The sequence below is a fragment of the Vulpes vulpes genome, chromosome 13 (assembly GCF_048418805.1).
Source record: "Vulpes vulpes isolate BD-2025 chromosome 13, VulVul3, whole genome shotgun sequence".
Classification (NCBI taxonomy): Eukaryota; Metazoa; Chordata; class Mammalia; order Carnivora; family Canidae; genus Vulpes; species Vulpes vulpes.
Window position 1 is genome coordinate 139,091,641 of NC_132792.1, and position 20,750 is coordinate 139,112,390.

At 41.1% G+C, this 20,750-nt stretch overlaps 1 protein-coding gene across 22 annotated transcripts in view; it reads left to right on the top strand.

The window, feature by feature from the left end:
* The window catches only part of RASAL2 (RAS protein activator like 2), a 339,256-nt gene extending 318,896 nt beyond the window's left edge, over positions 1 to 20,360 (top strand). For 5 of the 22 annotated variants that reach the window (XM_026001234.2, XM_072733110.1, XM_072733104.1 and 2 more), the window contains 6 exons: positions 1,296 to 1,474; positions 2,259 to 3,120; positions 10,531 to 10,665; positions 12,352 to 12,554; positions 13,951 to 14,038; positions 19,380 to 20,360. In XM_026001234.2, the coding sequence (XP_025857019.1) occupies positions 1,296 to 1,474; positions 2,259 to 3,120; positions 10,531 to 10,665; positions 12,352 to 12,554; positions 13,951 to 14,038; positions 19,380 to 19,544 (1,632 nt within the window). In that variant the 3' untranslated portion in view covers positions 19,545 to 20,360. Of the gene's footprint in view, positions 1 to 1,274; positions 1,475 to 2,258; positions 3,121 to 10,530; positions 10,666 to 12,351; positions 12,555 to 13,950; positions 14,039 to 15,082; positions 15,264 to 16,907; positions 17,049 to 19,379 lie in introns of those variants that run through there. The other 17 variants (XM_026001232.2, XM_072733107.1, XM_072733105.1 and 14 more) reach the window with 10 other exon arrangements.
* The last annotated feature ends 390 nt before the right edge of the window (positions 20,361 to 20,750 follow it).

Sequence of the window (20,750 nt, forward strand, 5' to 3'; positions counted from 1 at the left end):
TGTGATTAGAATGTATTTGTTTTCCTCCATTTTCCTATTATCCTTAACAATGTTGTACCAATAAAATGGGGGTAGTAAAACCTACTAATAAAGACCACTTTCCTGAGGCAATATAAGTGGTAGGGTGTCCTACCACTTATAAAATAATAAACTGTTTTGTGCTCTTGAGGACCCCTTCTTCACTTGTAACATTGCTAGCTAGATTTGGAGTTGGAGCTGTGCTGAGCATACATTCCTTGAATATGAATCAGGGTTCAAGAAAGTTGAGCAAGTAAAGGCTCTTCTTTGGGTAGCATTTGAGCGACTACTCTACCCGTCTGAGCAGAGTTGAATAGTCTCGGTTGTGGAGAAGACACAAGGGACCCAGACGCAGCTGTGTAAAACTGCCCTAGAGTTAAGGGGTCCCATAAGACTCCATGAAAATAAGAATTCCCCAAAGAAAAAAATGATTGAGATGGATAAAGCCAATACTAAAAAGTGACTGTCAAATAAACGCATCAATGGGATGCAGATATGGAAATCTTGTAAAATAGGCCTGGTTGATTTAGGGTCAAGATCTTTTTAACAGGCATTGCTATGTAAACATGCCTTCTCCTTGTAAATCTGTGTTTGGTCCTGGGAACCAGGAGTAAACCTTAGACACATCTCGTTAAGAGTTTACCTGATTTTGCTGCTTAAAACAAGATTGTCTTACTTAATGCAAACCCAGTTGACAGTAGGTCAGAGTTCCCAAAAGTAAATGGGATAGTGGATGGCAATATCACCTGTGTGCCCTGCAGTGCTCCGGACCCCTGAATGCAACACCTTCTTGTATGTTGGCATGCATTTCTTTTCTCACACGATGCCTTTTCTTTGGAAGTTTCATCACACTAGCCAATCCTCTGGTCTTGAAGTCCTTTGGTTAGAAGGTGTTTGGTTCTTCCCCTACCCTCCCTTCCCTTGATCTACTAGCCTCCCAAAGATTTAGTTTGCTTTGCATGCCTATTTTAGTTGGAATGGCAATAGTTTGGTTGTTTTGAGCATGTCTTTTAATTTTTATTTGCATAATCCTAATTTCTATTTCCTTTCTTTCCTCAATGTCTGCTGCACCTTGTTTCGCCTCCTCCATTCATCTCGACGCCATGGTTCTGCTGCTCCATAACAATGCATTATGAACCTGCCACTCCCATATGCAAACACCTACCCTTCCCTCCAACCTACACCCCTCCATCAATGGGCATCGTTTTCCCAAAAACAATCGTTGGTGGATGTCGCAATGCTTATTATCCAATTAGGGTGAAAATTCCTTCCTACAGGCGACCGTGGCAAAATTGGGACCGCTCCCTCGAGTTCTTGCTGATATTACCAAGTCTCTAACTAATCCTACACCAATACAACAGCAACTAAGACGCTTCACTGAGCATAACTCCAGTCCAAATGTCAGTGGAAGCCTCTCCTCTGGGCTGCAGAAAATATTTGAAGACCCCACTGACAGGTATGTAAGAGAGAATCGAAACTAGCATCTCAGAGAGACAATGCTTAGAGATTTGGCAGAAATCTATTTAAGTCATTTGTTGAATTTATAACCTAAAAGTCATGATCAATTGGAAAGAATCATCTGATCGGAGATAAATCCAATTGTTTGTCATAATAGAACACAAGATCTAGGATACTGATTTTCTAGAATGTTATTATAGAATTATAATAAACATTTAAAAAAAAAAAACACCTAGGTCCAGCTTAAGGGAAGATTAAGGGCTCTATGATATTTATATTTTCATTTATTGTAGAACTCAAAATTCTGGAGAACCTCAGTTAACATCATTTTATAGCTGGCTATGTCAGCTGGATAGGTCGATACAATGTTGATGCCTAGACTGACTCTCTTTTCTGGATTGGCAAGACTTGGGCCTTTAGCAAGGACCTTTTGGTTGAACATGTGACACTGTTCCCTCCTCTCGAAGGTTTAGACAGAACCAGTTAACAGTGAGTTGGAATACCTCAGGAGGGTTTAGGACCTAGCTAGGAAATGATTGGAATTCTAGTAAAAATCAAAGACCATGATGGAGGGGTATACACAGTGTTATTCCCCACCTTTGGAGAGAAACTAAAAATGTTGTATTTTTAGGAATTGTAATGATGAAATTTGAGTTTAGAAACCGACATAAGTATCTACATTGGGCCTCTGAGCCTTCAGAAATGTTGATATCCCTGGGTTGAGAAATCCTAACTATTTTGAATTTATCTCAAGAGTAATTAAGGGTCCTCTTTTTCCACAGTGATTTGCATAAACTAAAATCTCCAAGCCAGGACAATACAGATGGCTATTTCAGAGGGAAAACGTTATTGCTGGTTCAGCAGGCCTCCTCTCAGAGCATGACCTATTCTGAAAAGGATGAAAAGGAAAGTAGCCTTCCTAACGGTCGGAGCATCTCCCTCATGGACCTTCAGGACACTCACGCTGCTCAAGTAGAGCATGCATCTATCATGCTCGATGTGCCTATGCGCTTAACTGGAAGCCAGCTTTCCATAACCCAGGTGGCCAGTATCAAACAACTGCGGGAAACCCAGAGCACTCCCCAGAGTGCACCCCAAGTTCGAAGGCCCTTGCACCCAGCCTTGAACCAGCCAGGCAGCCTCCAGCCCCTGTCATTCCAGAACCCTGTCTATCACCTCAATAACCCAATCCCAGCAATGCCAAAGGCCTCTGTGGATTCTAGTTTGGAGAATCTAAGCACTGCCAGTTCCAGAAGCCAAAGTAACAGTGAAGATTTCAAACTCAGTGGACCCAGCAATAGCAGCATGGAAGATTTCACCAAACGTAGCACGCAGAGCGAGGATTTCTCCAGGCGGCACACTGTACCGGACAGACACATACCTCTTGCTCTGCCGCGGCAGAATAGTACCGGGCAGGCCCAGATCCGGAAAATGGACCAGGCTGGGTTAGGTGCCCGAGCCAAAGCCCCGCCATCCTTGCCACACAGTGCTTCCTTACGTAGCACGGGGAGCATGTCGGTGGCCTCTGCAGCCCTGGTGGCTGAACCTGTGCAGAATGGGAGCCGGTCCCGGCAGCAGTCCTCTTCCTCCAGAGAGAGCCCCGTTCCCAAAGTGAGAGCGATCCAGAGACAACAGACACAGCAGGTAGGGATGGGGGCAGGGGCGGGAGAGGTCTGGCCTCCATTGATCCACCTGTGTCCCTGCTTCTTTATATATAAAAATATGTATATATTAGGAAATCCAATTGCTAGCAAAGTTCCTACAGAAAAATATTTTATTTTAAATGGGAAGAAGAAATGAAATGTTTGGGAGACTTCTGGCTAGGGGAGGCAGAAGAAAGAAGGAAGCTTGACTCATTACCCTCAGGAGACTAACAACCAGGCCGAAGGCTTTTCCTTCTCTTCAAGCAGCTGAGCTGCCACCTCGCTTTGCACTAAGAACAGATCAGTATTGAATGAATAATTAGAACACATAAACTATGAAACCTGTAGGCCAGATCAACTAGAATGTATTTAGGGAATCTGGGCATTAATCTGCCTTAATTTTTTTTACCTTAACATTTCCAGAATAAGCTTTCTCATTCTGAGCCAAGGGCTTAATGTAACTGCTCCCTACTTCATCCCCCACCTCCTTCTGGAAATAACAAGTCTCATGTGCCTTTTCCTGGAAATGGCTAGAAAAATAGCACCTGAGCACCTATAAAGGCAAAGTGAAGGAGACAGGTAAAAAGATAGAAACACAGGTGGTTGACAAATATTCTCATTTACAAATCCCTTATATTTCTATTTGCATGGGTAAGCCCAGCCAGGGTCACAACCAGTCTTAAAATTTCCAGATTTTTCTTCATGACAAAAGTTTTCCCAAGGATTTAATCCTTTTCTTCCCTACATACTACATTTTGAGGCACCAATACATATTTTACTTTTTGAAACAATCTAATAACCTGAGGAATACATGTATATGTATATGTATACATTTAATATCTTTCAACTAATGATTTTTCTCCTTTGTGTTTGCTGACCTTTTCTTGAAACCTAATCATACTAGGGAGCTTTGTGATTGAAAGAGTTCTATGACAGATCCTTTTGTCAGCAAAACCACTAGTCAGAGAAGACTGCAATAAAACCCCAGTGCATCTTTTTAATATATTTGCTTTTTATAGGTAGGCATTTACTGATTTGGCTGCTTCTGCCTCCACTCTGCTGTGATCAGAGGCCTTGCCCCATATCTAATAGTTACTGTTTAAAAAAATAAAATAAAAATTAGGACACTGACAGAATCCTGGGATGTGGAGGTAGAGGAAGAGATGAAAAGCTCGACTAACTTAGACCCTTTCCCACAGCCCACTTCCTGGGCAGAACCTCCTCTGCTTGGTCGTTCTTTCCAGAGAAATTCCTTCAGTCTTAAATTTTTCATTTTCATTTTATTTATATTTTCCCCAATATCCCCAATTCATTTGATTTTTTTTTTTTTAAGATTTATTTGTTTGTTAGAATGAGAGAGGGAGATGGGATGTGAGTGGGAGTGGGAGAAGGGCAGAGGGAGAGGGCAAGTCCTTGAGCAGACTTTCTGCTGAGGATGGAGCTCAACAAAGGGCTCAATCCCAGGACGCTGAGACCATAACCTGAGCTGAAACCAAGAGTCGGCTGCTTAACCCATGGAGCCACCCAGGCACTCCCCCAATTCATTTGATTTAATAAGGAAAGGAAAGATTACATATAATGAAATCTTTCATATGTATGTCATTTTATGTCATATATATATACATTTAATTCATGTGTCAGAAGATGATCATTCAGTCATTCACACTTTATTGTGATCATTTTCACACATTGCTTTTATGCTAGCTTCCAATTGAGATCAACTACTTTCAGAGAATTGAAGTGTTTATTGGGAGGAGAAAAGAAAGATAAGTAATTTTAGAGATGGAGTGCTGTGTGGAGGCAGAAATCCACTTGGGGGGCTAAGGGGGGCTAAGTGTAGCCTGGGGTCCGTGAAGATGGGACAGGGAGTAGAGAAGAATATCAGATTGGCATAGATGGACAGGATAGTGGAAAGGGCACTCCAGCCTACTCTTCAGAAGCTGACTGGGGCCCAGCCTTGGACAGAAAAGAGGAATGGTAACCCATTCCCCTGTGTCATGAAGTTCTCAGTTCCCAGGGCCTGTGACTCAAATTGAGGCTTATAAGTATTATAAATTACATAGCCTTCTGCGTGATCATCTGGAACCAGCTGTCATAACATTTAGGTAGGAAAATATAGCACCCATCACACAAGCAGTACATATTTCTATGGGTGAATAGAAGACTGTCTCGATAGGAGGGAGGAAATACATACAGTCTCCAAACAACCAGTTTAAAAATGTTTTGTGCCACACCATCAATGAATTGAGTCCATCTATATTACATTGGCACGAATTGAGGACAAACGCAGTGAGATGGCCTAGTGCAGCTTTAAATATTCATCTTTGTTCCTACCTTTGCTGGTAGTGCCACCATCATATCAGTTAAAGCATAAATCATGTATTTTTATTGCTCAAGTTTCTGGTTTTTCTACATTGGCTTTTTCTATGCAGATGGCTTATTCTTTTAAACTTATGTTGTTATTTTTTATTCCTTATCTTTTGGTTTCTTGCTTTTCTCCTCTCCCATGAAGCCTCTGAATTTCTACATAATCAGCACATTTTTGGCAAATTCCTTTACATATTGTAATTGCAAATTGTGTTGGGGAATTCTTCTGTCCCCAAAACTAGAGGATTTCTTTGTGGGGATTGTTCTGTAGGCGTCTGTAATTATCAGTGGCTTTGTCCTATTGCAAATTCCATCTGTATCTCAGCACAAAGGAGTGCCCGTTGTTGGCAGCATTACTGGCTTCAGTCTTCGTATATGTATACGTACTGAGTAGGAAGGAAATAAAATCCTAGCGAAACAATCTAGAGAGAAGAGAGTTTGTTTTTTGTGTATGTTTTTGTTTTTGCTTTCAGGAAACTGCCTTCAAATTATTTTACCCTTTTCAGCCTCTTTTTGGATTTTTTCCCCCCTCATTTTCCTCTCCATTTTGGTTTTTGTGCAGCATGTACTGTTTGTGTGTAATAGTACTTAAGCTGTATGTGTTCAGATAGAGCATGTTATGTAACCTTAAAAATTCAAACTTGAAGAGGCTTTTAAAATAAATTCAATTTTGGCAGACCCGTTGGAAGGATGCTGCTGTTTTCACATATAGATGTGTTGAACTCTCTCCTACCTAAGCTCTTCAGGAACCCTCAGAGTTGACTGCTTTAGCCAGCCCTTTCTTTGGTGTTGACAGCAGAAGTGCTCTTTGTGATGAGAACCAGACTGTCTTAGACTTTGGAAACGCTGAAAGCAACAAGCTTTATTTATGTCTAGTAAAGCCTAGCAAGGAAGAGGAAGCTGGCTGCTTCTCCATTGTCCTCAGTGTAGCCAGGCTATGAGTGGATTACAGGATCGGACAAACTGCTGTCTCTGGCCCTTTCACCCTAAAGCTAGTATTTTTCCCAGAGAAACCCTACACACCTTTATCTCAAAAGGGAGACATTCCTGGTAGGAATTCCTACTGCTTTTCTTTTTGTCTTTTTCATCTTTCCTTTTCTTTAATGATCCACCTTTGAAAGCCAGTTGATCTAAATAGGCTGTATTTATTCCTAAGGCTGTAGCTAAGCAAAGTGGAATTTGAAGCACTTACCAACCTCTTTTCCCAATCTCTTTGACTGTACACTAGAGATAATAAAGTTTGCTGTTTATAATAATGCCTAAATAACTAATAATAGTAAAAACCAGAGATAATAAATTTTGCTGTTTTTGCCAGCTTGTAAGGGAGATGGAATAATCATTGAAGAAAAGCCTTTGATGTACTTCCAAAGGACTAGAGAAAAAACGTATGATGGCTTTCTCATAGTAATGCATTATACTCTAGTACTGAATTCTAAAGAGAACCAGAGTATTAATAAATGAATAATATTTTATTGAGCATCTGTTGTACAATTACATTGTCACCACCATTCAAAAATAGACTGTATCGAGACGCCTGGGTGGCTCAGTGGTTTAGTGCCTGCCTTCAGCCCAGGGCGTGATCTTGGAGTCCTGGGATCGAGTCCCAGGATGAGTCCCACATTGGGCTCTTTGCATGGAGTCTGCTTCTCCTTCTGCCTATGTCTGTGCCTCTCTCTGTGTGTCTCTCATGAATAAGTAAATAAAATCTTTAAAAATAAAAACAGACTGTGTGATATGATGCCATGCATCAAGGATTGACGATCTAGTTGGGAAGTAAGACCAGCACACATGAGACCAATAGAAAAAAATGTAAGGGACAATATATAGTTTATAAAATAAAGAAACCAAAAAAATCGCCTCTATTTTGATAATTTTTTATTTTCTCAATGTTATTTTTCTGTTCTTTATACTTTTGTAAAGGTTTTACGATGAATACAAGGAAAAGTTAATGTTTTTTCAACAGCTGTTGACCACCTACTATATGCCATGCAGAGTGCTCAGATATATTAGGAAGTGGTTGAAAATCAGATTCAACCAGTAAAATAAGAGTAGACCTGAATGCCCAATTCTATCGTACAGTCCCTTCTAATTCGTTAGACATTGTTCATCATGCTGGGGATATGGTACCCACCACCATCACCAGTGGAATGACCCAGCTCTGGGTTTTACAGCTTTTCACTTAACAGTCAAAGCCTAGATTGTGCTTGTTGTAGTCGACATTGTTTCTGAAGGCTAAGATCTCTCCTCCATGTGTTCTTAGGAGCAACCATAGTGTACAGTGCATTTATAGGCACTCAAATAGCTACCCTATGACAGATCATAGGGAAAGAAAGTTCATTGAAGCAACATATCAGAGGAACTTCTAGACATCCATTAATAATTGCTTATGTGTGCTTCAGGCGTGATGCCACTTACTGATATCTGTAATCTACTAGCAAATCAGCCAAACCAGGTTCTGCTTCACACCTTTAAGAAACACTGCATAAAGCAGAAAGCTATTGAATTAGCTGCCTTGAAATAATAAATTCCAAACAGTAAAAGTTATCAGTTTTAGTACCTGCTTTATCTCAACCCACTATTGAATAGAAAATCCTGGTTTCACAGAAAAGCAGTTTTTTTGTGCCCTATGTGCTAAAGTGATAAGATTATAAAATTTAAAAAGCATTGGTCTCCTTTAAATATTGGCCTTTTATTAATTTTTTAAAACTCAAAACCACATTCTTTTCTCTTTCAGATGTACATCAAATAAAAACCTAAACCTCTTGTGAAACTGTTTTTCTCTGCCAATGCTGAAGCAGTTTTTTGCTCTCTGCTTTTAAAATCTAGTAGGGGGATAACGTGTGTGTGTGTGTGTGTGTGTGTGTGTGTGTGTGTAAAGTACCTTGAGGTTACAAATGCTTTTACAAGCTGACTCATTTGTTTCTCATAATAACTTCCGATGTGGGTAATTACTACCTTCCATTTATAGTTGATACTGTATCCTATAGGCCAGTATTTCCAAAGTTTGATTCTCAAAATTATTTAAGTATACAAGATGTTCATTTAATTAGTCATATAATTATTTTAACACATAATAGAAAATATATAACCATTAATATTAAAATATGTATAAATATATAATATATATAACCTCAAACTCATGATTTTACTGATGTTATTGCTTAGCATAAGGACTCAGCTAACTGGAAAAAGTTGTTTTAAAGAGATAATAAATAATATATCAGTGATAATATGGTTATTAAAGAAATAATAAAATGGTACACAAATGAATGAAGTATACAGCACACATAGATAGCAGAGTGGAGATAGAGATAGACTTTTAAGAACTAAAGATCTTGAAATTTAAGACATGTTTATATGTCTTGACACAGTGGAGGAAATGACTTTAAAAGAGGAACTTCTAGACATCCATTAATAATTGCTTATGTGTGCTTCAGGTGTGATGCCATTTATTGCTATCTGTAATCTGTTAGCAAATCAGCCAAACCAGGTTCTGCTTCACACCTTTAAGAAACACCATTCTATGACTTGTATACGTGTATTTTGTAGAGTTTCTCTCAACCTATCTTTGATAACCTTTTAGAGTCTGCAGCCAATATTTTTCATCTTGTCTTTTTAAATTGCAAAGTCATCAAAAAAAAATCCCTTCTTCTAAATAGCTATCTATTTAGAGTTTAACTGGATCCTATTCCAGAATGACATAAAAGTAATCTTAAGGTAGATAGCTCTGCATGGAAGAGAAAATTCCCTCCAATTATGAGATTACACAGTATTGGTCCTCAAAATAGAAATCTATTTTAATTCTAAGAAGGTTACCTCACATACAATGCTATGATCTCTCCTACCTTCTCTCTCTCTCTCCCTCCCAACCTCTTTCATTCTCTCTCTCTCAGGCATACAAGAGAAAAATAATTTGTTTTATATTTCTAGCATTGTTTTTAGAGAAAGCATTAATGTTCATAGCTTAATATAAATTATAATATCCAGTACCAGTTTTCTAGACATAAATATGATAACATCCAAGCTCTGTACTTTCCAAAGAACTTTAACCTACATTATCTCACTCAGTCCCTACAACTCTATGAGATATCAGGATAAGTGTTACCAGTGATGGTGGTGATATCCCTAATCAGTAGTTTAAGAAAAGAGTATTGAAGAGATTAAGGGACAGTTTAAGTGGCACCGTTGCTACTTTTTTTTTTTTAAGTATTTATTTATTAGAGAGCATGAGCGGGGAGATGGGTCACAGGAGAGGGAGAAGCAGACTCCCCACTGAGCAGGAAGCCTGGACTCAGGGCTCCATCCCAGGACTTGAGATCATGACCTGAGTCAAAGGCAGTTGCTCAACCAACTGAGCCACCCAGGCATCCCAGGGTTGCTGCTTAAGATATTCTTACCACTCAGTATATCAGTATTGGAAAACGGTAACTTATCTGACTATTCTAACTGGATCAAAATATCCCTTAAACTAATGCAATATCTATTGTTTTGATCCTATATTCATGAAGAAACTGGTCTAAAATATAGATTTCAGAGTGGCCTTAATCCATCAAGAAGTCAGCACTTCTCTTTTTTCTCTTTGTCTAAATAATTGATGTGAAAATTGAGGATTTGGCATTCTGATAAATAAATGGATACCTCATGAGTTTGTTTAGCATTAATCAGTTTGTTGGTTCCTGATCATCTCTGTCTTACACAGCCATTTCCTCAGCTGAGCAGTAAACCATCGTGTCACGCCTTTTCTCTCATTCTTATCATTGTAATTTCACTGGTGATTGGACCACTGGACTAGTGAACAATTTTAAGGCCTTTGCTTTCTTTTCTTAGATGTGATGCATAGGAATTTCTATTCAGAATAGTATATTCTTACACAAGCAGATATTCTCATTCCTGCCCACCCCCAGCCCCATCTTTAATAAAATATTAGTTAGAACTGAGAGCATTTATTAGGTCACAGTTTTGTCCTCCAAGAGTAACTCCCTTTGCAAAACCTAACTAGTGAATGAGCTGTTTGGGGAAATGCTAATAAATGTTTCTGTTGTAGGTGCAGTCACCTGTGGACTCTGCCACCATGTCCCCAGTAGAGAGGACAGCAGCCTGGGTGTTGAACAATGGACAGTATGAAGAGGATGTGGAAGAGACTGAGCAAAATCCAGATGAATCCAAGCATGCTGAGAAGGTAGAACTAGCCTGTTTTTGTTCACTTTTTGCCCCCACAGTGATAGGCCACCAGAAGGACTGTCTTGCCAATAACATGATGTCTTTCCCCTCCCCAGTTTCCGCTCCACCTCTTATTTTATCGAGCATCCACACATCTGTATATTTCAAGTCAGTAGTGTCTCTGTATGAAAATAGAAAATGTTGGTCAGGCTGGAGTAGAAGGGTTAATTTTCTTTTTATATGTTATCTTAAATTGGAGAACATTCTGCTATTAATTTCCAGTCATTGAAGGGGAATATTTAGTGTTTCTGTAAGCTGGTTGTTAGTCTTCAACCAAGGCCAAAATTACCCTTGGACCAGACTTCCTTCCCAGGTCCTATTTAATGATTTTTGTCTTCCCCCTACCCCCTTATTTGCTTTTTCTACATAAAGAGCTCCTAGCCCTATATTGATTTGTAAACATATATTATCTATTATTTCGGTTTTGTTTTAAAGAAAAGTTGACATGGAGAAAAAGGATTATCAAATAAGAACTTTGCCATCATGGATGGCATTCTCTCATTTAATTAACAACCATACAACTAGTTCTGCTTACTTATCAGCTTGATCCTAAAATATGCTTATTGATGCATTCTACCTTTTTAAACTGTCATGAAAACTGTCATCTTTGACCTATTGGCTTAACGAGTATAGTTTAGTATCATGATGTGGGTAAGCAGAAGCTAACTGCCTTATTGTCAATGAAATGGGATAGTCTGTGAAAATAGTTGCATTTTACAAAGCACCATACAGATTTATCATGAACTAGTAATAAATTTAAGTAGACCATCTACAAGAAAGCTTATACTTCTCACCTCACCTCACCAGAAATGTGACATTCCAAGGCACTCACACCCCAACTATTGTAGTATTAGGACAAGAAAGGGCTGTGTAACCAATGGAATTACATAAAGCTTTTGTGAGAATTTATTATATAAAGCTTTGGTTTATGTATATTTATATAAAACTTTAGTGAGAAAAACATACATGTTCCAGTAAGCAGTCCCAGATTGAGCAGATGAACCACGTCATGAAAAGGGGCCAAAAAAAAGGGGGGGGGGGGGGCCAAGAGACAGTTATTAATCAGCCCTGGAGTATATGTAGGGCTTTTGCTTAGTGCTTGTGACCTGAATGTTTTACACATTTATAATTGAGGAGAAAGCAGCAATAGCTTACTTTGCCATCAGATTCTATTTATTTACCTGATAGCATAACATTATAGAAATGTTGCTTCTTCTCTAAAGGGCTGATTCTAGTAGAATGAAGGAATGACAGTCTGATGTCAGAGGTCCTACAGTACAGGTGACGATACAGAAATCTCTGGTAGACAACTGGCTTAAGTTATTTGTCAGGTTCCTAAGTACTTGATCTTTTTTTTTTCCTGCCCCAATTTGATACAGATTGTGGCTTACAGCAACTGGTAGTTTAATGTGGAAAGAGGTACACATAAATAATATAGATTCGAAATGCCAAGTTGAGATTAAAAATGTGATTTTAGGGGGAGGGAGGACAGAACTCCTTTACCATTCATGCCTTTCGATCATTTTTAAGAATATTAGCAGCACATAGAATGGCAGCCCAGACAGCATCCGACCACATTGATTTCCAAAACCAATGTAACTCCAGTTTTTCTCTCCTTGTCTTTGATGCCTCTCTTCTGCTCTAGTATGAGCAGGAAATTACTAAACTGAAGGAGCGCCTGAGAGTGTCCAGCCGGCGCCTTGAGGAATACGAGCGCCGCTTGCTGGTGCAGGAGCAGCAGATGCAGAAGCTGCTGCTGGAATACAAGGCCAGGCTGGAGGACAGCGAGGAGCGCCTGCGCAGGCAGCAGGAGGAAAAGGACAGCCAGATGAAAAGCATCATCAGCAGGTCAGACCATCACCTGTGGTGGATGGGGGCCAGTTAGGACACAAAGGGATCGAAAGATCCAAAGAATCCTGAAGTAGTGACAGCAAAAGCCACTTCAGTTCTACATTAGCTCTGTGGTACTTCGTGTGGATATGGTGAATGACTGTATCTCTTAAAATTTTCTAAATGTGACACCTTCATACCCTTCCTTGAAGATGGAGGTAGCCTGTTTCTCTTTCATCATAATAATTCGAAAAAGTAAAAATGTTGCAACTCACTTGATAGGTCTTAGTATTCAATGTCCAAGAGTCAGTTTGTTTCTCATGAGTCTAGAGACATGGAAGGACACTATCAACGGATATCTTTAGGGCGAGAGAGAGAGTGCCAAGGATGTCAAGGGAGATTAAGGGAGGGGTCAGTTATACCAAACACTTGCATAACACTTAACTGTGGGCCAGGCACTTTACAAATAATAATTGGTTTGATCTAAATAAAAATGCTTTATGCCAACCTTGGAGGCAGGAATTATTTTCATTTTTCATTTTACAAATAAAGAAACAGGTTCCAAAGCCATGAAGTCACCTGCCCAAGGTCACTTAGTGGAGCAACCAGGATTTGAAGGCAGGCATTCAGGCTCCAGAGCCCATGCTCGTAACCACTGTGCTTGACTATTGTCAAATGCTATACAGAGAGGTCAAGCAAAATAAAGACAGAAAAGGTTTGTTGTTTCAGAAATATGGAGAGAGCAGTCTTCGAGCCATTTCATGGAGTTCAGTGTCAGTGGATTAAGATGTGAACAGTGCCTGAGAAAGAAAGCAGGCCTACTAAGTGTAGCACATTCTGAGAAACTCAGCTGTGCAGGGAGAGAAGGGACAGCTGTCACCAGGGAACTTGAGATTTTTTTTTTTTTTAAAGAGTTTATTTATTCATGAGAGACATGGAAAGACAGAGGCAGAGAAGAGACACAGGCAGAGGGAGAAGCAAGCTCCATGCAGGGAGCCCAATGCAAGACTCGATCCCAGGACGACCTGGGCCAAAGGCAGGCGCTCAACCACTAGCCACCCAGGTGTCCCAGGGAACTTGAGATTAAGAGAGAGTTGTTTGTTTCCTTCTGGTTGGCTTGGTAGTTTACAATGAAATAAGCTGGGCCGGGGTTAGAATCTGACAGAGGAGAAGGAGGAAATGACTATGGGGATTCTGTCCCAGAGGAGATAAAAATGCATGGGATCTGGTCTCAGGCAGAGAGGTCAGCCTTGGATGTCTCCTTCCAAGGTGGGAAAGAAGAAAGCAACCGTGATTATGGACCTCTCGTTGGGAAGGAATGGAAATGTGGACTCTGCCAAGTTGGGTTTCTTGTCCCCTACATCAGCTGGCCTCTCTTTGACATCCTCACTGTCTCCTTGCTGCCACGTTCTAGGCTGATGGCTGTGGAAGAGGAACTGAAGAAGGATCATGCTGAGATGCAAGCAGTTATTGATGCAAAGCAAAAAATAATCGATGCACAGGTGAGCAGGCCTTGAATCTGGTAGAAAGCACTTGTTCATAATAACTGTTCAATTTCCTGACTTCTGACCTTTGGAAATGCCAAGGCATGTACTGCAAAATGGGTCATTGGAAAGTTCGCAGCATTACCTTTTGAAGATTAAAAGAGTTTCTATGTGACCTGTATTAATTTTCCTTTCTTTTACTGGTGACAAGTCTGTTAACCCAGCAAAGTACTAGCGTGCTCAGTGCAGTTGCTTGACAAATCTCAACCTAGTGCATGATGGGGTTTCCTTCTTTCCTTACGGAAAGGAGGGCATTCTCTAGGTACCTGTGAAAAGTACACCGCATGTGTCTGGCTTGTGACCTCCACTGACCATTGCTTGGCTGTGATGTTCACGGTCTTGTTAGTCACGTTCACTGTGCCGTCGACCTCTAGCCCCACATACTAGGGAAAAACAGGGTTGTGGAAGGTACCTTTCCTTGCTGTTTTTTGGTTCAGGGTTTGATGGTGATGCCTGGGATTTGCGTGGCTGCCCTTCTTTATTGGCACTGTGCTTAGAGAGCCTCTTAGCCCTGATGAAATCAGAACCTGGGCCCCTGCTCAGCATAGCTTATAGCTTATACCTCTGACACTAATGGTGGGGTGCCTGCCAAGAGCACCTCACAGGGGCACATCAGTGATCAGAGCAAAATCCAGGAAGCAGGAGACATCGCCGATTTGGGTTTCATTTTATCATTGCAAAATATGGTTGTATTTTTTAGAACAAAACAAATAACAAAAGGCAGATGCGGTTTTGATAGAGTGGCTGGTCTAGTCACCAAATATATCCCCTTCCTGAAGACAACCAGCCCATACGGGTTTACATTTCTCACCTTTAAAGACCTTATCATATTCCTAAGCTATGAAATAAAACTGGGAGCAAGGACTTTATGTTCTACTCTCCTCTCTGCATATCAGCCAGGGGACCGTCTATGTCGGAGCTCCCAGGATTCTTAAGCATGCACTTAACACCCCCTGTCTAGTTTCCTGACAGGGTTAATGTGGGATGGGGTTTATTTTTCAGAGGAGTTGGGAGTGAGGCTGAAAGCAGAGCGGTGGAAGGAGGCTTCCTGGGCCCCGTGCTCCACAGACACACCCAGCGTGGAAGCCAGTGTGAGCTGTGACGCTCTCATCAGCGTCGCTCCTGGAATATTTTCGACTCTGTAGTTTCTGGATATTTGGACCTCATAAGAATCAGAAGAAAGGTCTGCTGTAATTATCTGACTTGGTCCTTTTTTTAAACCTTTCTAGGTGTCCCCAGGGTGGGTGAAGAAGGGGTAGTGGAGACAAGGCTGTCTTGCCGTACATACTGTAAAAATTCACCCCAGAGCCTTTGGAGATATAGCCTGGATACAGAAAGCAATTTAGTCAGGAAAACCACTGTTAATAAGTTTCTGCTTCGTGGATTTTCAGTGTGACAAAATAATGCAGGAGGAGTTCTATTAATAACCACACTGGGAGAGATTTTGGTTCTGATGAGATAAAGCAGACCATTTTTAAAATTCCAGCTGGTCTAAAACTGTGTCAATCTTAAGCAGAGGAAGCTTGAGTGTGTCACAATTGTGGATCTGTGCATAGAGCATTTCCCTTTTCCCGGTTGCTTGTCAAGACAGCCTCATTAGCTTCTGATGATTTCTACCCACTCCCACTCCCTGTCTTGACATCGAGGGCAAGACAACCGTGTGTGAAGCAGGAGTCAGGCATGGCTGGTGAAAACAAGGAAGGGAATAGGATCTATCAGGCCTCAAAAGCTCTGGAAAGTGAGGACCTTCTCTCATTTAACCAGGAGGCTGTCGCTGCTCAGGGATGGGTGAAATGTGATCCTCAGATCATTAGTCAGCGTCAGCTGGTGGTCTGGCTAAACTAGACATTTTGGGTCCATACCTCAAGACAGTGGTTTTCAAATGCTTGGATGCCGTGGACTATTTTGGTCAAAACAGAGGAGCCTTCCATAGATCACTCTCCAGCTGCTCATACTGACCACTACCAGTAAGGACCACTGTCAGCTCATGGATGAAATCACAGTGAAGCTAGCCAACTGTAGTAAATTACCTTTTCAAACAAGCATTACTGTACTGCATGCTTTCTACCAGAGGCCCACCATGGTCCCTGAGAATACTTGGAGAATCCACTAGATCACATTTTGAAACCCAGTGTACCATGTGTATAGCACAAATCATAAACATGAAAGCTAATTTTTAAAAAAAGATTATGACCTCCAATTCCAGCTATTGTCTTACTGATACATTAAAATCTTATTATAGCAAAAGACTTTGAACATCTTTGGGCATCCTTTGTAATGAATGACTTTTTATATCAGGTCCTTTCCTTTGTAGGGATAAATCTTACATCATAAGTGTCTGATGGAGCAGAGCAGCCCTTCTGGCATCATTTAATAGAATGTGCATAAGTTTGGGGTGAAAGCTTCTCAGTGAGATAGCCCATACTTTTAGGTCTCTGGCATCTTCCTTGGTGCCACTGGTAATGGAAAATATTTCTGAAACAAATACAGTTGCTTTCCTTATATTAGAGTTGAGCCCAACATTTCCCAAAGCACTAAAGGTCCGGTGCCCAATGAACTGGTTCTCATCTGTGTCAGCAATCCTATGTCCCTATGGGCAAGACTCGTCCCTGAAGTCAGCCTCTAGATCTCCTGGAGTTTATGCTATGAGGCCTGGCCTCGGTCAGCCACTTTCTAACTGGCACTACAGGAGGATGAACATTTCATGGGTCAGGGCAGAACCACCTGACTTGAACCTTGTAGCACAGCCATGGGGATCCTGATGATGGAATTAAGGGAACATTTCTTAAGCATCAAACCAGGGACTGTGCCACTTTCACCCCCCCAGGATCTCTCCATGTGACTCAGATGGAGAACAGAGAAGGGCTTCCTCCTATGAGAAGCAAGCAGCTGCCTAGTTACTGTTGCAAGTGATATCTCCGCTGTGTTAAATTACAGGTCATAAATGGAGATGAGATTATTCAAACAGGCAAGTAAACCCGGTCCGTTCTCTAGCTGAGCAGTTCCCAGCCCTGGCCCGATACACTGGCCTCCTACACATTCCAGCTCCTGCACTCCCCACACTGGAAATCCTTCCTGTTGGGCGTGGATTGCTTTGCCTCTCAACCCAGGCAGAATCAAAATGTCAGAGCATCTTTTGCCAACTGAACTTGACTTTCAAAAGTCCCTATTTGATTATTTTTCTTTTACTTTTTGTTTTATTTTTGAGAAGTTGGCAGTGGGGGGAATTACAAAAGGGGATTTGTCCACTTGGAAACTTTCAGCTGTTCATCAGGGGGGTTATTTGGCTTCAGCTGTTACTCTTATAGGAAATAAATCATTGCAATCATTCTTAGCCTTCTTTTTTGACCCTTTAGGAATCAAACAACTTTTTACAAATGCCAAAAAAAATTTTTTGGATAAACCTGAAGAATCCTACATTCCTTTGTGTTGGGCCTTTATAATTTATCCTGATACTGAAATTTCTTTTTTAATCATTTTAAGATATTACCAGTTACTCTGTTCAGAGACTATTCTTAACCAGGGGGGAACATCATCATTGGCCCCTACTCCTTGTCTCCTGAGAACCACTGCCCAGTCCTTACCTACCAGCTTTTTAAAGATCTATACTTGTTATCCCAGTAAACTCCATTGGCTATGATTTTTTTAATTACTATTTTTTAAGCCTCAGAGATCTTTCTTTCATTGAATTATACCAACCTTTAAAATGAGTTACTCTCCCAAAATAAAAAGCATCTTATACTAGATGAATGCTTACCAAGTAATGCTGATTTTATATATGTTACCACCTGGGACCTCCATCAGGGAAAAGGAGGACTTTTTTTTTTTTTTTTTAATGCTAATAACAAGAGGTTTTTCTCATACTTTTGAAACTGCTAGCCCTGCTGCTCCATCCCACTCCCAAAGTAGGAGATTAAAGGGGAGCATTACTTGATGCTCTTGTCTGTTATACTTTTGCCTCCAGCATCCCCCAGGTCAGTAGAGGGCAGTGGTCCTCACTTGGTCCCCCTTTCAGCCCCCCTCCTGGCCATGCGTTTCCCAACAGAGTGCTCCGACATAGCCCTGGGTGCCTGCTGACCCTTAGGAAAAAGCAGCATCCAACCCTCAGCCCTTTCTGTCCTCTCTGCACCTCACCTTGACCGGCCTTACCACGCTTTTCCCAGGGTAGATTCAGACACTCCCAGAGGAGGAAGGCTCCTTTTGGCTTTGGGGGTTGTTCCTCAGGTGTTTTTTTCTTTTTAATTTCAAGGATGTAGGTGAAGACCACCCCTCTCAACGTTAGCCTCTTTCCTGAAAAGTGACAACTGCATGTTGGAAAGGTTCTGGAATAATCTCCCTACCTGCTGAAACTAAGATTAGGGTTTCTCTCCTAATCTTTGTGACACTGATAATATTTTGATGGAATGATTTTTTTCCTCAAAGTTAGATGAGCCTACTTTCCTTAAAATTGCCATATTTTGGCGGGGGATGGCCCTTTTTTCCGTCTTGATTTTTTTTTTTTGGTGTGTTTGGTACCAAAATTTTGGTTCTAAGGCATTTTTTTCCCCCAGAGACTCAAAAGTAAATTGAAAACAATCTCCTTACTGGGTAGCTTTCCTGGAGTAACTCTGAGCTGGAATGAGTCTAGGAGCTTGTGTTCTCTGTTTGTTTTCATGTGTTATGTTTATGGCATCCCCCTTCGGCCACATCTCCCTTCCCATATTCAAATGACCCCTTGGTCTGAGCTTCTGGCTGCTTTTTCCCCTCTTGCTGTTGCATCTTCACTTTGTTGGTGACTATAAACTGCCACCATGTATTGTTTTAATTTTGAGCACAATGTGAATTATTTCCAAATGTGACTGATGTGCCCTCTATAGGGGCTGAGAATCCATAGAGCACATGCACTTTTCCTCTGTGAAATGAAACCTCTGGTGCTTCTTTCTTTGCCACCTGATTTCTATGTTTTAATTTTGACCCAAAGCACTTAATACCATTAGGCAGCTTGACACCCCTGTTGCAGTCTGAAGTAACACATGGTGTCTTTTTCACATCGTCCTAGTATCCAAAGGGATAATTAATAACTGGTCCTGCTGTGCTGAAAGGAAAAAAAGAGAGAGAAAATAAACACAGACAGACCCATTGGGCTCAGGGGAAGCTGAACCTGAGTAGTGTGCAGAAAGAGGCAGAGACGTTCCATTTGTCTGGGAAGCATCATGCATACTGCTGTTTGATAGAAAGCATTAGAACAGTCATTCAGTGGAGAATTACCATGTGATTTCCCGCACATAGCCTGCATAAAGCCCTGCTTGGTGTGTTGCAGGAAAAACGAATCGTGTCCCTGGATTCGGCCAACACCAGACTGATGAGCGCACTGACCCAAGTGAAGGAGCGGTACAGCATGCAGGTCCGCAATGGCATCTCCCCCACCAACCCCACCAAGCTTTCCATCACGGAGAATGGTGAATTCAAAAACAGCAGCTGCTGACGGGCCCTGTGAACACACAGACTGTGGGAAGACACAGAAGGAAACGTCCCCACTCTCCTGTCTGCAGCCCTCTCCCCGACCCCACCAGGTTTACAGAACTTGGCTACTTCAGAACAGCAGAGTGGAGAAAAAGTCTCGAATGAAGAAAGGAACCTTGTCTTTCAGGGCATAAGTCTAAGACTTCTAAGGTCGATGCTTCCCCCCACCCCCCATGTCTCTATGTACATAGGGAACTTAGTTCTGGGCCATGTACAGAAAATACCACTGTAATATACCAAAAGGAAGTTAATGTAGATTACCTTTTTAATTATTACTATTTTTATTATCGTTTTCCTCTTGTTAAAGCACTGCAGTTGTTAGAGGAGGAAAAGGTAGGAAGAATGTGTGAGTGAGAAGTGAGCCCAGGGGCTCAGTAGGTCGAGGCCACATGTCTATCTGATAGAAGCACATGGAGTGCAATAGGACATCGTCAGAATGAATTTTTCAGGGATTCATCTGCCAGTCTAAAAACCCCACTCTGGCCCCCTTGCCCTTTAGGAGAACATGCAAACACCAAGAACCAAACAAAACATTTGATCCCATTGATCAGCCAAGACTGGTTCTGGATGGACAGCTAATCTGATTTGAGGATACACTGTTTCAGAAGACACAGATAAGAGCTGGTGCATCAAAACTGGACTCTAGGAGTGGTTTCTATTGAACTCCTGTTAATGTTTATTTCCTTCTGTCTAGAGCAGATGGGAATTGCCCATTTTATTAGGTAGGGGGCTTTTTTTTAACCCCAGTTGTAATAAAGGGTGTTCTTTTTCCTCTTTAGAGTTTACAGAACTATAAATATTTGTGTCTCTGCATACCATCTTCATCTTCACACACCCGCTGCCCTTTCCTCCCCCATGGTGGGAGCAGTCTTCACCAACAGGGTTTTACTCTCCCCTGGAGAGGTTGTTCAAATATGCTGTCCATAAGCCATCCAAAATAAACACCCTTTCTTCCACATAGAAAAGGGCTAATCATACCATAGCAGGAATCTCTGAATATTTCCTATTTACAAAAAAAAAAAACTAAAAAAAAAAAAAAAAACTTTTCTATTTGTAACTTCTAATTTTTGTTTGGGATAAAGATTTCATCCATTGTACTAGCAAATCTCTGGGCAGGGTACTTTTATCTCAATCTTTAGCTTTTAAGTGGCTTCTTCTCCTAATTCCC